Source organism: Salmo salar, chromosome ssa03 (genome assembly GCF_905237065.1).
Source record: "Salmo salar chromosome ssa03, Ssal_v3.1, whole genome shotgun sequence".
Lineage (NCBI taxonomy): Eukaryota > Metazoa > Chordata > Actinopteri > Salmoniformes > Salmonidae > Salmo > Salmo salar.
The window spans coordinates 26,910,026-26,925,345 of record NC_059444.1 but is presented as its reverse complement, the minus strand read 5'-3'; the positions used below and the strand labels follow the sequence as shown (position 1 = coordinate 26,925,345).

Sequence of the window (15,320 nt, the reverse complement as noted above, 5' to 3'; positions counted from 1 at the left end):
CATGAGGTACTACTGGAGAAATACTATATTGGGCAGTGTTGTGGGGTATACTACTCTGGTTGTTGTCCCATATATAGATCATAATGATGTGTGTTTTATATGATGAAGTGCGACTCTGTCTTCTCTTTCTCCTCTCCTCTCCAGTGGTCTGTGTATATCCGTGCGGCGGTGAGGAAAGAGAAAGGTCTGCCCATCCTAGTGGAGCTGCTGAGGATCGACAACGACAGGGTGGTGTGTGCCGTGGCCACAGCTTTAAGAAACATGGCCTTAGACGTCAGAAACAAAGAACTCATCGGTAAGTGTAGTTGTCAGTGAATCAATATCGTACATTCATACATTCTATATGCACGTTTATGTGTGTGTATGTGCGTTCGTGCGAGTATGTAAGCGTGCTCATGCATATGCGTTTTATATGCAGTGCATTCGGGAAATATTCAGACCCTGTGACTTTTTCAACATTTTGTTACATTACAGCCCTGTTCTAAAATGTATTCAATAATTTTTTTCTTTATCAATCTACACACACTACCCCATAATGACGAAGCAAAAACAGGTTTTTAGAAATGTTTGCAAATGTCTACAAAAAAAACCCCAACTGAAATACCTTATTTACATAAGTATTCAGACCCTTTGCTATGAGACTCGAAATTCAGCTCAGGTGCATCCTGTTTCCATTGATCATCCTTGACATGTTTCTACAACTTGATTGGAGTCCACCTGTGGTAAGTTCATTTGATTGGAAATTATTTGGAAAGGCACACACCTGTCTATGTAAGGTCTCACAGTTGACAGTGTATGTCAGAGCAAAAACCAAGCCATGAGGTTGATTTTAGTACAGAGAGATCCTTGATGAAAACCTGCTCCAGAGTGCACAGGAACTCAAACTGGGGCAAAGGTTCACCTTCCAGCAGGACAACGACCCTAAGCACACAGCCAAGACATCGCAGTAGTGGCTTTGGGACAATTCTCTGAATGTCCTTGAGTGGCGCAGCCAGAGCCCGGACTTGAAACCAATCGAACACCTCTGGAGAGACCTGAAAATAGCTGTGCAGCAACGCTCCCCATCCAACCTGACAGAGCTTGATAGGATCTGCAGAGAAGAAGGGGATATACTTCCGAAATACAGGTGTGCCAAGCTTGTAGCATCAAACCCAAGAAGACTCGTTGCTGTAATCGCTGCCGAAGGTGCTTCAACAAAGTACTGAGTAAAGGGTCTGAATACTTATGTAAATGTGATATTTTAATGTTTTTATATATTATACATTTGCAAACATTTCTAAAAACCTGTTTTGCTTTGTCATTATGGGGTATTGTGTTTAGATTGATGAGGGAAAAAATATTTACTCCATTTCAGAATAGGGCCGTAACTTAACAAAATGTGGAAAAAGTCAAGGGGTCTGAATACTTTCCGAATGATGTGTGCCCCCATAGACAATGTGTGCACTTCTCTGCAGAAAACTATACCAGCCTATTTCTCTACTAAGATGGGTGTGCACTGCAGAGCTCTCTTTGTGGACTGTGTTCACATGGTTGAAATTCTCCTCATGACAGCACTAAAAGACTATTGATCTCTCTAATAAACGAGATGTTCTGTTGGACCGCGGCATCTCCATAGCAACTGCTCTTGCCGTCTCAGGCTGGTGCTCTGTGCTAAGTAGATGTGTGTATCATGTCATAGAGCTGCAGGGCTTCGGACTCCCAACTCTGTGTTGGTAGAATAAAGGGTAGTAACCCACAATTATCTGTTTACATGCTTAAGTCATGTTAAGACAATGTTATGTCTGGCTAAATCTGACACTACTGATAGCCATGTAAAGGGGGATTTCGTTATTGGCATTTCATTGACATTATAGCCACTATTACACACAGCATATATAAAGTGTGTATTACGTGTAAATGACGAGGTTAAGCTGATAATCATCAACTCAAATTATCTTCACCCTCTGTTTATCTACATTACAAACAGTGATGTAGTTGTTAAAAAATAGGTAGGTAAACTCACTGTTTGCGGTGAATAAAGTAAGTATATACTTTCAACCGTCACGCAAAATCCAGAAGGGCTCCCGAGTGGCGCAGCGGTCTAAGGCACTCCATCTCAGTGCAAGAGGTGTCACTACAGTCCCTGGTTCGAATCCAGGCTGTATCACATCCGGCCATGGTTTGGAGTCCCATAAGGCGGCGCATAATCGTCCCAGCGTCGTCTGGGTTTGGCCGGGGTAGGCTGTCATTGTAAATAAGAGTTTGTTCTTAACTGACTTGCCTAGTTAAATAAAGGTTCAATATAAAAAAGGTGCATAAACTGCATTTACTTGCATTTATCCTCCACTACACCACTGATTACAAACACATGTTGTGTTGTTTTCTAATGCTTTGAAGACTATACTATGAATCACAGAAAAGCGATTGTGCACTGGCAAAACATTGTCAGTTGTTCTCGTTCCCAGGCCTCCCTTTAAAACGTAAGTGTTTTCTATGAAAATGCCATTACCTGGGAGGTGTCAAGGGGTTTGATATTTCCATCCCATCTACAAATGTTGTGTCCTCAGGCCTACAGCAGAGTATGAGTGTATAGCGGGGTATTAAAAAAGCCCCATTGAGCAGAAGATGGATGTATTAAGCCCTCATCACATAGCTGTAAATGTCAGGCTGGGAGTTTGAGGCTGTATTGTGAATTATTAAAAGCACTGCTCCATCAATTTCTCTCTCTATTTCTCTCTCTCTCTCTCTCTCTCTCACCTTTCACATGCTGATACACATCCTTCCTTTCTCTCTCTTCCTCTATTATTCTCTCTATCCTTTTCTTATGCCCTAGTTTACTTGTTTTTGACAAAAATCCATAAGGATTGTATTATATATTCTTAAGCATCATTCCCATACGTATATCCTTTGTCTTCTTTATTCTTCTTCAAGTGGATGCCGTATTTATTGTTCTCCTGTCAAGTCAAGAAATCCTCTTTAGCTCAATCGCTCACTGCTCATGGGGGACATAGCCTTTATAGGACAAGGGGCTTGTACACGTCTCTGACCTTGAAGGCTCTCCTGCTGTCCACTGAGTAGGTTAGATAATGTGAAGTATAGTAAATACTGCTTGTCTTTATCAGTTTCTGTTATATTGGCCATTTGCTACCATTTCCCCTCTCTTGCTGTTGTGAATATGAAGGTATACAAACAGAACACTGCATCGTGGAGAACATGCGTATGTATTTATAGAAGAATATTGTTCTTCTGCATCCATGGTTTTCTAATCTGTTCCCTAATAGCACATACAGTACCAGTCAAAAGTTTGGACACACCTACTCATTCAAGGGTTTCTCTTTATTTTGACTGTTTTCTACATTGTAGAATAATAGTGAAGACAACAAAACTCTGAAATAACACATATGGAATCATGTAGTAACCAAAAAAGTGTTAAACAAATCTAAATATATTTTAGATTCTTCAAAATTCAAAAGGCACTTGCACATCTGAGCTATCTTTTTTGCAGGTGCACGGTAACAGTTGAACAAGATGAATGGAAAAAGGAAACCGCACACTGCTCTTAATAGTATCACTGATCTTTAATAAGCTTACGTATCGGCCTCACGGCCTTCGTCAGAGCTTTTGTGAGTTTAAAAAAAAATAGCACCCTTATGTAGATTCTTCAAAATAGCCACCCTTTGTCTTGATGACAGCTCTGCACATTCTTGGCATTCTCTCAACCAGCTTCATGAGGAATGTTTTTCCAACAGTCTTGAAAGGATTCCCACTTAATGCTGAGCACTAGTTGGCTGCTTTTGCTTCACTCTGCGGTCCAACACATCCCAAACCATCTCAATTGAGTTGAGGTTGGGTGATTATGGAGGGCTAGGTCATCTGATGCAGCACTCCATCACTCTCCTTCATGGTAAAATAGCTCTTACACAGCCTAGACGTGTGTTTTGGGTCATTGTCCTGTTGAAAAACAAATGACAGTCCCACTAAGCGCAAACCAGATGGGATGTCGTATCACTGCAGAATGCTGTGGTAGCCATGCTGGTTATCTGTGCCTTGAATTCTAAATAAATCACTGACAGTGTCACCAGCAAAGCACCCCCACACCATCACACCTCCTCCATGCTTCATGTTGAGCACCACACATGCAAATATCATCCATTCACCAACTCTGCGTCTCACAAAGACACGGTGGTTGGAACCAAAAATCTAAAATTTGGACTAATCAGATCAAAGAACAGATTTCCACCGGTCTAATGTCAATTTCTTGGCCCAAGCAAGTCTCTTCTTCTTATTGGTGTCCTTTAGTAGTGGTTTCTTTGCAGCAATTTGACCATGAAGGACTGATTCACGCAGTCTCCTCTGAACAGTTGATATTGAGATGTATCTGTTACTTGAACTCTGTGAGGTGCAATCTGAGGTCCAGTTAAATGCTGATTTTTGAGGCTGGTAACTCTAATGAACTTATCCTCTGCAGCAGAGGTAACTTTGGGTCTTCCTCTCCTGTGGCGGTCCTCATGAGAGCCAGTTTCATCATAGCGCTTGATGTTTCTTTGCGACTGCACTTGAAGAAACGTTCAAAGTTCTTGACATTTTCCAGATTGACTGACCTTCATGTCTTAAAGTAATGATGGTCTGTCGTTTCGCTTTACTTATTTGAGCTGTTCTTGCCATAATATGGACTTGGTCTTTTACCAAATAGGGCTATCATCTGTATACTACCCCTACCTTGTCACAACACAACTGATTGGCTCAAATGCATTAAGAAGGAAAGAAATTCTACAAATTAACTTTTAACAAGGCACACCTGTTAATTGAAATGCATTCCAGGTGACTACCTCATGAAGCTGGTTGAGAGAATGCCAAGAGTGTGCAAAGCTGTCATCAAGGCAAAGGGCGGCTACTTTGAAGAATCTCAAATATAAAATGTATTTTGATTTGTTTAACACTTCTTTGGTTACCACATGATTCCATATGTGTTATTTCATAGTTTTGATATCTTCACTATTATTCTACAATGTAGAAAATAGTCAATATATAGAAAAACCCTTGAATGAGTAGGTGTGTCCAAACTTTTAAAAGGTTATTAAAAGGTTCATACACAGTATAACTAACCATGAGGTTTTTTCTTTCCACAACAGGCAAGTACGCAATGAGAGACTTGGTCCACCGATTGCCCGGGGGGAACAACAACAACAGTGATGGGACTGCTGCCAATGCTATTGGGAAGACCATGTCGGACGACACTATCACGGCTATCTGCTGTGCCCTGCACGAGGTCATCACTAAGAACATGGAGAACACCAAGGCTCTGCGTGATGCTGGAGGCATCGAGAAACTCATCGGCATCGCCAGGAGCAAAGGAGACAAGTAGGTGTCCAGAAGTCATGCTGTGCTCACCCTAATTTGGGAACCCAGAGGAAAAGCTTGCATGCCTGCTGTCCAGCTATTCTACTGTATATAACATTTTAACACACTATCACAAAAGACTATGTTCACTGACTCTAACCTTCAACCCGAACACCAACACACAGCCCTCTTGTTCAGCTAGTAATAGTATATGGATTGAAGTATTAATGTAACTGCTGATCAGGACACGGGAGCTGTAAGTACATACTAAGTTTCTGATCATTTCCCTCTTAATTCACTTCACTAGATTTTTTTATGATGTTTTCTCTACAACTCACCACTGTAGAGAAATGCCTTTTTAAAGGTAGCTAATTGTGTTTTTTACGTTTTCTCGTTTGGGATTTTATGAGCCCAAATTTCCCTTATAAGCTTTTAGTTTGCTATTAGCAAGGTAACTTAAGTGAGTGGTGTACCTTGGCTTCCTCTGCAGTTAGTCCGGTGATGCACTTGCCTAATGTTGCCAAGGGCAACAGACCCTGTACAACTGTAAGAATATATTGCCTCATAGAGTAGAAATGTGTTATCTGGGATAAAGAGAAAAATCATCTTTAAGAGTCTTGAGAGAAGAGAAGTGTTTCTATATCTGCAGTGCTGTGATGTAATAACTTTTGATTATTCCATATCTCTGGTGTGAATCAGAATGAAGGATGCGTGGTTAGTTGAATCACCTCTGGCGCTGACAGTTGTGGCTCGTGGAGTTTCTGTGCAGAGATAGAGGATAGGTGCTCTGTGAGAGAGAGGGCCTCTGATGCTAAACTGATTGGATTTATCTCTGCTAATTGCTTTTTCCATTTGAGATTGGTCTTGTTTTTGTGCAAAAAATGACAATGGTGCTAAAGTAGAGTTACCTTGTTTTCATTTTATGTTCGCTTTGAATGTTTGTCTGAAAAATGATCGATTGAATTTGTTTCTAAAATGTTTTTGTACTGGTGATCTTTCATCCAGCAGCGAGCGTTCCAAACATTTTGTTTAGAACATTTGGTTCTAGTCATCTGAGTAAAATTAAGTCTTGTTTTTCTCTTCCCAGACACACACCCAAAGTGGTGAAAGCAGCCTCTCAAGTCCTCAACAGTATGTGGCAGTACAGAGACCTTCGCAGCCTCTACAAAAAGGTGCGTAATACAAATAACTTGCTGCCACCACAAGACATCTGCTGAAGGAGCTCTAGAAAGTTTAACACATTAGTCTCTTGAGTTGGTTTTTATGCTCTTATTAAAGAGAGAGAGAGAGTAAATGGCTAAAACTGTACAGCAGAGCATGCGTGACAGTTCAGTAAGCTCACTAAGCAACACAAGTGCAAGAATGTATAGTGAGAGAAAAGCTGGAATCCCTCTGGGCTGCAGTTTAATGAACTAAAGAATCTATCAATGTTGACCTGAGGAGAGGAGACAAACATGCTTTAATGAAACAAGACAGATTAAGAATTAGAGGGTTTAAAGGCTTTGAGAGGGGGAGAAAAACCAAGCTCTGCAAGACTGGTGTTGCATGCTTTACTAAAATGGATAGACGGTCATTCTCGTAACATCCTCCTGTTCTATTTTGCCTCATTTTAATGTGAGGATAGTTTCTAACCCATTTGCTATTTGACCAGATTATCTTAGATCATTGAGTATGGTCATTCAGTACATAATATAGTATGTTGCAGTTCATTATAGCTAAATTCCCTAATGCATCTTATTTTCTCCAGGATGGCTATTCTCAGTATAATTTTGTTGGCTCATCCTCTACAATAGAAAGAGATAGACAAAGACCATATTCTTCCTCCCGCACCCCATCCGTCTCGCCCGTACGGACATCTCCAAATAATCGATCAGGTGAGTCCACTGTTGTCTGTCCTTCTGCCCTCCCACTCCATCAAGCCACCGCTGACAGACACCCAGGATCAGGACCAGAATGTGGACTAGTAGTACGCATGTCAGTGTCTAGGAGTATTCTCTCTTTACCCCATTAAAATACTGGACATCTTTTGCAAACTCACGAGGCCGATCATCCTTTAGAGCATGTGTCAAATGGAGGGCCGGGTGTCTGCGGGTTTTTGCTCCACCCTTGGACTTGTTTGATGAATTAAGGTCACTAATTAGTAAGGAGCTCCCCTCACCTGGTTGTCTAGGGCTTAACTGAAAGGAAAAACCAGAAACCTGCAGACACTCTGCCCTCCGTGGAATGAGTTTGACACCCCTTTAGAGCTTTAATTGCCAGACATTGCAGAGCATTATGACCATGCAAGTCAGACGTAGATTCTGAGAACGTAGTAATATGTTGGATTAAAGATAGGATGAACGAAGGATAAGGTGGTGTCTGCCCAGACACAGCGGTGCACAGACACTAATAAGCAACTGGCTGTTACTCACTTACCCTTTTGAGATGAAAGGAGAGAAGAAGAGAGGAAAGCAGGAGGAGGATGGAGGGATGACTCAGATGACGCAGAACAAGCTGATTTGGGGGGAGGGGGGTTTGAATAGCACAGCTCAGGCTCTGTTCATCACCACAGCAGCCTCATAGGAGAGCCCTTGGGAGTTAGGGCCCGAGGCACAATAAATAGTTGTCAAAATACACTGACTAGAAGTCGCTCTGGGGAAGAGCATCTGCTAAATGACTAAAATGTAAATGGACCAGGTATTGGTACTACTGTTATTGAAACCTATAACTTGGCACTGTAGCCTTTGGCTGTGTTTTAATGGTGATTATAAGAGGGTTTTCTTGTTACAGGGTGTTCTAATTGGAGTCTAATGAAATTCAAAGTGGAAATACTGACCTTAATGGATCCTATTAGAAAGCAATAATCTCTGAGTAAAGATTTCATAGAAGAGCCATTTAGGGATGTTAGATCTATTTAGCCTACAGTATATAATTAGGCCTATGTATTTGTTTTCATTACATGCATGTTTTCTCTGATGTCATCAGCCGCTTCACTGTCAGCTTTCCTTGACCTGTTTCAACAGAATATGTTAATGTACAAGAGTGGGAGGATTATATGCTGAACAAAAATATAAACGCGACATGTAAAGTGTTGGTCCCATGTTTCATGAGCTGAAATAAAAGATCCCAGAAATGTTACATATGGACAAAAAGCTTATTTCTCTCAAATGTTTACATCCTTTGCCAAGATAATCCATCCACCTGACAGGTGTGGCATATCAAGAAGCTGATTAAACAGCATGATTATTACACAGGTGCACCTTGTACTAGGGACAATAAAAGGCCACTCTAAAATGTGCAGTTTTGTCACACAACACAATACCATAGAGTGTGCAATTGGCATGCTGATTACAGAAGTTTCCACCAGAGCTGTGACCAGAGAAGTTTATGTTCATTTCTCAACCATAAGCCTCCTCCAACGTAGTTTTAGAGAATTTGGCAGTACGTCCAACCAGCCGCACAACTGCAGACCACGTGTAACCAAGCCAGCCCAGGACCTCCACATCTGGCTTCACCTGCGTCTGAGACCAGCCACCCGGACAGCTGATGAAACTGTGGGTTTGCATAACCGAAGAATTTCTGCACAAACTTTCAGAAACCGCCTCCGGGAAGCTCATCTGCGTGCTCATCGTCCTCACCAGGGTCTTGACTTGACTGCAGTTCGGCGTCATAACCAACTTCAGTGGGCAAATGCTTACCTTCGATGGCCACTGGTACGCTGGAGAAGTGTGCTCTTCACAGATGAATCCTGGTTTCAACTGTACTGGGCAGATGGCAGATAGTGTGTATGGCGTCATGTGGGTGTGCGGTTTGGTGATGTCAGCGTTGTTAACAGAAGGCCACATGGTGGCGGTGGGGTTAGGGTATGGGCAGGCATAAGCTACGGACAACGAACACAGTTGCATTTTAACGATGGCAATTTGAATGCACAGAGATAGCGTAACGAGATCCTGAGGCCCATTATTCTGCCATTCCTCCGCCGCCATCACCTCATGTTTCAGCATGATAATGCACAACCCCATGTCACAAGGATCTGTTCACAATTCCTGGAAGCTGAAAATGTCTCAGTTCTTCCATGGCCTGCATACTCACCAGAGATGTGACCCATTGAGCGTGTTCACGATGATTTGGATCGACGTGTACGACAGCGTGTTCCAGTTCCTGCCAAGTGGTGTGGGACAACATTCCACAGGCCACAATCAACAGCCTAATATGCGAAGGAGATGTGTCGTGCTGCATGAGGCAAATGGTGGTCACACCAGATACTGACTGGTTTTATGATCCACCCCCCTGCTTTTGTTTAAGGTATGTGACTAACAGATGCATATCTGTAGTCCCAGTCATGTGAAATCCATAGATTAGGGCCTAATGAATCTATTTCAATTGACTTATTTCCTTATATGAACTGAAACTCAGTAAAATGTTGCGTTTATATTTTTTGTTTAGTGTACATGACAAAGGGGCTCAAATGGATGCCAAACGTCTTTTACAGCTAATCATATACTTGATGTGTAATCTGTGTGTTTGCAGCAAGTGCCCCTGCCTCTCCCCGAGAGATGATCAGCATTAAGGAGAGGAAGACAGACTACGAATCAACGGGCACCAATGCCAGTTACCATGGCAACAAGGTTGAGCACACTTCGAGGAAAGATGCCATGGCAGGTAGGAAGGAATTTCAGGGCCTCCAGCTTCCTCCTCGTTTCTGTGTGTTTTCATCAGATGATGTGTACTGTAAAATCAATGTGAAGGCTTTTTGTCATTTCATAATAATCAACTTGGCAACAATAACCACATATCTTCTCTCTGTTTCTCTCCCACCTGTAGTTCAAATTTCAAGTGGAACCTCAACATTGTTCCGAGGTGCCTACGTCTCTCCTAGTGATGACATCAAACACAACCAGGTAAGGTTTGAAGAAATTACTTGATATCATGACAAGAGCAATGTTCACTGCTAGGTAAACTCTTAGAAAAAAGGGTTGCAAAAGGGTTCTTTGGTTGTCCCCATAGGAGAACCCTTTTTGGTTCCAGGTATAACTCTTTTGGGTTCCATGTAGAACCCTCTGTGTAAAGGATTCTACCTGGACCGCAAAGGGTTCTACCTGGAACCAAAAAGGGTTCTTCAAATGGTTCTCCAATGGGGACAGCCGAAGAACCCTTTTAGGTTCTACAAAGCACCTTTTTTTTCCTAAGAGTCTACTGTCTTACCAGTAGCAGAGTAGTGCTCTAACCTCTGTGTGTGTTGTCTAGGTCCCTTCCCAGGGCCCCAACCCAGGCCATGAGCCCTACCCTCCGTTCCAGAACCCTCCTGGAGTACAGTTTGAGGAGGCATTCTACGAGGACCAAGTGCACCAACGCCCTCCTCAGGCCACAGACTTGAACATGCACCTGGGCCTCAAGTCCACCGGCAACTATGTGGACTTCTACTCAGCGTCCCGCCCATATAGTGAACTCAACTATGAGACCAGTCACTACCCGGCCTCCCCGGACTCCTGGGTCTAGTGGACTATAGAGGAAGTACTGGTCGTCAGCAGTGTGCTGGGATGGGGGGAGAGGAGCCGAAAGAGAGAGTAAGACAAAAAGGCCATGCATGCTTGCATGCACACCACAAGACATTTCTTCAGCGAGTTTAGTTTGTCCTAGAGAGCGATGTCCCGCGCCCATATGTCTTTGAAGAAAGAAGGAGAGAGAGAGACAGTCACAGAGCAGAAGGGATAGAAAGAGAGAGTCAGAAAGAGAGGAGGAGGGAGGGAAAGAGAGGAAGAAAGAAAGAAAGAGTATGATCTTGTAAGGAAACGACTCACAAAAGGCAAAAGGAAGGTGTTAAATGATGGGGTCACCACCAGAAGCTTGGAGCGTTGAAGTGTGAGGAGCGGAATATCTTGGAGATGAGCAGGAGTATTCTAGACCGAAGACAACTGTAAATATGTGCTATAGTAAAGAGATTAGTATGTGAAGCACAAGAAAATGAAGTGTCATACACAAGCTAGAGAATAGTTGTCAGTCACACTCTTATTAGGATTAACTTACGGCTTCAACCTGTGTTGTATGTAAGGAGTGTCCTCTCATGGGCAAAGGAATTGCTTCTAGACTTTGTATCTTTTGATTTGTTACGATTCTTTTTTTATTTGTACTTTTTTAATTCAGAATTCTGGTGTTAAGTATTTGATGTACATTACAGAGATACAAGTGCATTGTGTATATTACACAAAGACCTGTGTCCCTTTCGTCAGTGTCTCAACAGAACATCAGTCTGTCTGTTACATTCTGGGGGGAGAATGGAGTGTACAATGTCTGCACACAAACAAACAAATACAAGCAAATATGTTTTAGCAGCAAAATTAAGAAATAATGTTGAAGTTATTGCTAATCTGATGTGAATTGATGGAACTAAGCATCTCAACAGCATCATTCTACTCCCTTGGTGCTTTACCACTGCCTAAAACAGTTTACGGATGGACGGTAGATATGCTCAAAATACTTTTTATTTCCTACACGCCATGCAATTTTGTTTGTTAAACCATATCTACATGAAAACAAGTTTGTTCCTCCACAAGCCTCCTAGTGAACTGTGCTCATGGTTAGTTTTTAAATGTGCCAAACATGGTTATCTCCAAGCCGAGGGGGTAACGTTAAACTTCTGTTGAAGTTTACATTCAACAGCAAGTCGTTGGTTCTAATAATCCCAGTTTGTAAATGCTTTTTTTATGTGTTTTAATGGAATAAAGCTATATATATACACTGTAACAAGACTGGAACATTACCAGGAGACGAAAATAAGATCTTTGAGAGCTTAATTCCCTCCAAAGATGTACAAATTAGTTGGGTCTGTGTTGTAAAATAATCAATGTTTGAGAAAATGTGTTTTCTTTTCCAGAGAGGGTTGGCAATCATGTTCATGGTAGACTGTTAATAGAGTATGAATATATATATTATATAAATATAAATATATACTTTTTATGTGCAGATGTGGATGTCACTTAAAGCAGCAACATTATGGAAGAGACTTGTAAAAAAATATATTTGTTCACCTTCATTTTCTGGTCTACACACTAAAATGTTGACTTTGTGTAGTCATGTTGTTGCTATGTGAAATAGGGGAGACCAGGAGCGGAATATCCACAGAGATACAGAAGTTGTCACAGACCTCGTAACGACAAGAAAAGGTACTAAAAATTAAAGCTACAGATCTTTGTATTTTGGTGTTTACGGAATGTATTTAGCTGCTTCATATCCCTAGCTTTGAATATTGAAATTGTCACAGGTGAATGTCTTTCACCACCTAAGAAAATGATCTGCTTTATCCTTGTTGGATTCCCTCAAACTTGTCAATATCAGTGGGGTGTACAGTTATCAACAATGGAGCTGATGATCCAGTGGGTATGTTTTCTGTCAAAGAGATGGAAACTGAATGAAAGAGGGTTTTCCCCAGCAGGACACACGGTTTCATAGCGAGCCCTCCTTTGAGGAAATGTTACAATAACATTTATGTGGCAACATAGATAAAAAAATATTTAATTGCCCAGTAATCCATGAATAGCTCTTCTTTCAGTCAATGTGAAACAAAATGGTGGTAGGCTACACACTAAAGCTGAATTGAGGAGAAAACGGTCACACTTTATTTAGATAGCAAGCAGTTGTTAATCAACAGATAGACTAAGGTTAGGGTAAGGGTTAAGTTTAGGGTTATGATAAGGGTTGAGATTAAAGCTAGGGTTAGTAGATAGTCCATCTGTAGATGCTCTACAGACTATCCAAATAAAGTGTATCCAAAAAAAGAAATCTTAAAAGTTGTGACAACAAGCCCTGGTCTCCCCTACATATCATTTATAAATCTCTCGGTCATCTTCAGATGCTTGAACAATGAATAAATGATGCAAAACCCAAATTGTTCAACATATCCTCCAATGATCCCCTTCTCATTAGTAAGCATCTGAAAACAGACAGTCCTTGTGAAAAGTAGGCATACCTGACAAACTGTACTGAACTATGTCAGTAACCTTTTTGTTGCTAGACAACGTGTTTTAAAGACTTGTGAAACTTTTTATTGTCTCAACAGATTGCAACTGCTACAAAAATATAAACGGACCATCTAAGAGTAACTGTTTTGGGGGTTGTTTGTTCGTTACCAAGATCTATTTGTGTGTGGTCTGCCTGTGCTCTCTGTGTTCTCAAACCTTTGGTTCAGCCAGAAGACTTGTGTTTACTCTACATGAATATGCTCATACAGCTTAGTAAAAAAAAATAAAAAATAATTCTTTGAAGTAATTGATTTCAGCTCAAATACAAAGAAGTTTGATCTGCAATGAGAGCCCATTTTCATCACGTTGTGGATGAGACAATGCCCTGTGTGTCGTCAGTGTTGATTTGACGAATTGATGTTCCAGATTCAGAACATAGTGTTTCCTTAACTTTCCCTGTAACCAAGGGAAACAGCCCACTGGGCAAAAACTGGTTGAATCAACGTGGTTTCTACGTCATTGCAACAAAAGAATGTGATGTGATGACATTGAATCAATGTGGAAAACTGATTGGATTTGCAAAAAGTAATCAACGTTAGGGAATTTTTTTTCTTTTTTTTTCACCCAACTTTTATCCTAAATCCAATTACATGGTGACATGTTTTGTTGATTTCACATTGAATTCACGTTAGTTGACAAATCAACCAAAATGATATCAAAACTAGATGTTGAAATGACGTTTGTACCAGGTATGAAACAGGTGTAACAGTCTGGAATAAAAAGTTGAGATTTTCATTAACATTCCAATCAGACACTTACCATATTCGTTCAGTGCAGTGAACTCTTTCCTTTGTAGCTTGGAATCCGTTAATTCAAAATGAATTAATTTTTATTAGACGTGCTGAAGGTTACAGTAGCATGGTGCAGTTACTTTGAGAGGTTTTTTTTTTGTATAAAGAATTTGTTTTTCTTATTCCAATCTACAATGCTTATTTCTTGCCTATTCCAAAGGCCTACTGAAGAGTTTCACACCAATTAGTGACTGATAGAAATCCTCCACAGCCAGCCCAGGCAGGGGACTGAGGGCGGCAGACTGAGTGAGGAGTGCCCTTACAGTTTCTCTCTAATTGTTTTCTCTGTGACATTGAGTTGAGGTAATGCTGACAGGTCTGTGTGAGATTACCACTGTGATAGGTGTTAATTGCCAGGCTGCAGGCCTAGTTGGGTAATGTTAAGCCTGAGATTACCGTCCATGTTCATCGTCATGCCACCATGGTGCCCATCAGAAATATGCTGTATACACTGCCTGGCCTATATCTATACATCTCCATGAGAAATGCTCCCAAAACTTCTCTCTAAAAGCTAAGAATATAGATTATGAATGGATGAAGGGAGGCACAAGTAGGCCTAGTGGTGCTTCTGTGAAAATGCTCAAATGTGTCACCAGTGTGCCAGATACAGCATTTTGTATAGCTGAAAAGAAGCGATCTAAGCTTCTATAAAGTAAGAGATGGAATATTCCATGGACGCATTAAATTTTAATTGCTTTGCTAATCCTGGGAGAATCCATCACTATGAGGACTGTCTACTGGGAAGGAGCATGCAGTGTGTAGCCTATGTCAACGTCAAAAGCTTGGAAGAGTCTGCAGTGCCCTCTACTGGGCATTAGTGACTCATGCATGTCAGGTCTGCCATTTTACCCTGCAAGGCCTAGTACTACTGTGATGTGCGTTGTAGGTACAGATACCGATGCAAGCAGAAATGTGCTCATGGTACTGACTGCATGGCCCATGAATTGATATTAGTTTGGAACAGTATACAACATTTTCTCTCTTCATAAATGTGAAACATGCTAATATGATGTGACATTGTGATTATGCAAGTACTGTATGTGGTGCTGCAGAGAATATAGAGCAGTTATATAATCACCTGGACCATTTTGAATATTCTATTATATCCATGTGGAGGGGCACCTATTTTTGTGGATTGTCTTCTTAACATAGACAAGGATCATTTAAAAAAAATTGCCTAATGACTTATAGTAAGCCAAATAGTTTTCTACTT

The 15,320-nt window shown here is 41.2% G+C and overlaps 1 protein-coding gene across 4 annotated transcripts in view; it reads left to right on the top strand.

Annotated features, from left to right (window-relative positions):
* LOC106599307 (catenin delta-2) overlaps window positions 1-13,559 on the top strand; it is a 105,354-nt gene extending 91,795 nt beyond the window's left edge. For all 4 annotated transcript variants that reach the window (XM_045714683.1, XM_014190470.2, XM_014190471.2 and 1 more), the window contains 7 exons: window positions 145-295; window positions 5,112-5,340; window positions 6,407-6,491; window positions 7,067-7,193; window positions 9,829-9,960; window positions 10,123-10,199; window positions 10,546-13,559. In XM_045714683.1, coding sequence (XP_045570639.1) covers window positions 145-295; window positions 5,112-5,340; window positions 6,407-6,491; window positions 7,067-7,193; window positions 9,829-9,960; window positions 10,123-10,199; window positions 10,546-10,797 — 1,053 coding nt within the window. In that variant the 3' untranslated portion in view covers window positions 10,798-13,559. The remainder of the gene's footprint in view (window positions 1-144; window positions 296-5,111; window positions 5,341-6,406; window positions 6,492-7,066; window positions 7,194-9,828; window positions 9,961-10,122; window positions 10,200-10,545) is intronic.
* Window positions 13,560-15,320: the final 1,761 nt, after the last annotated feature.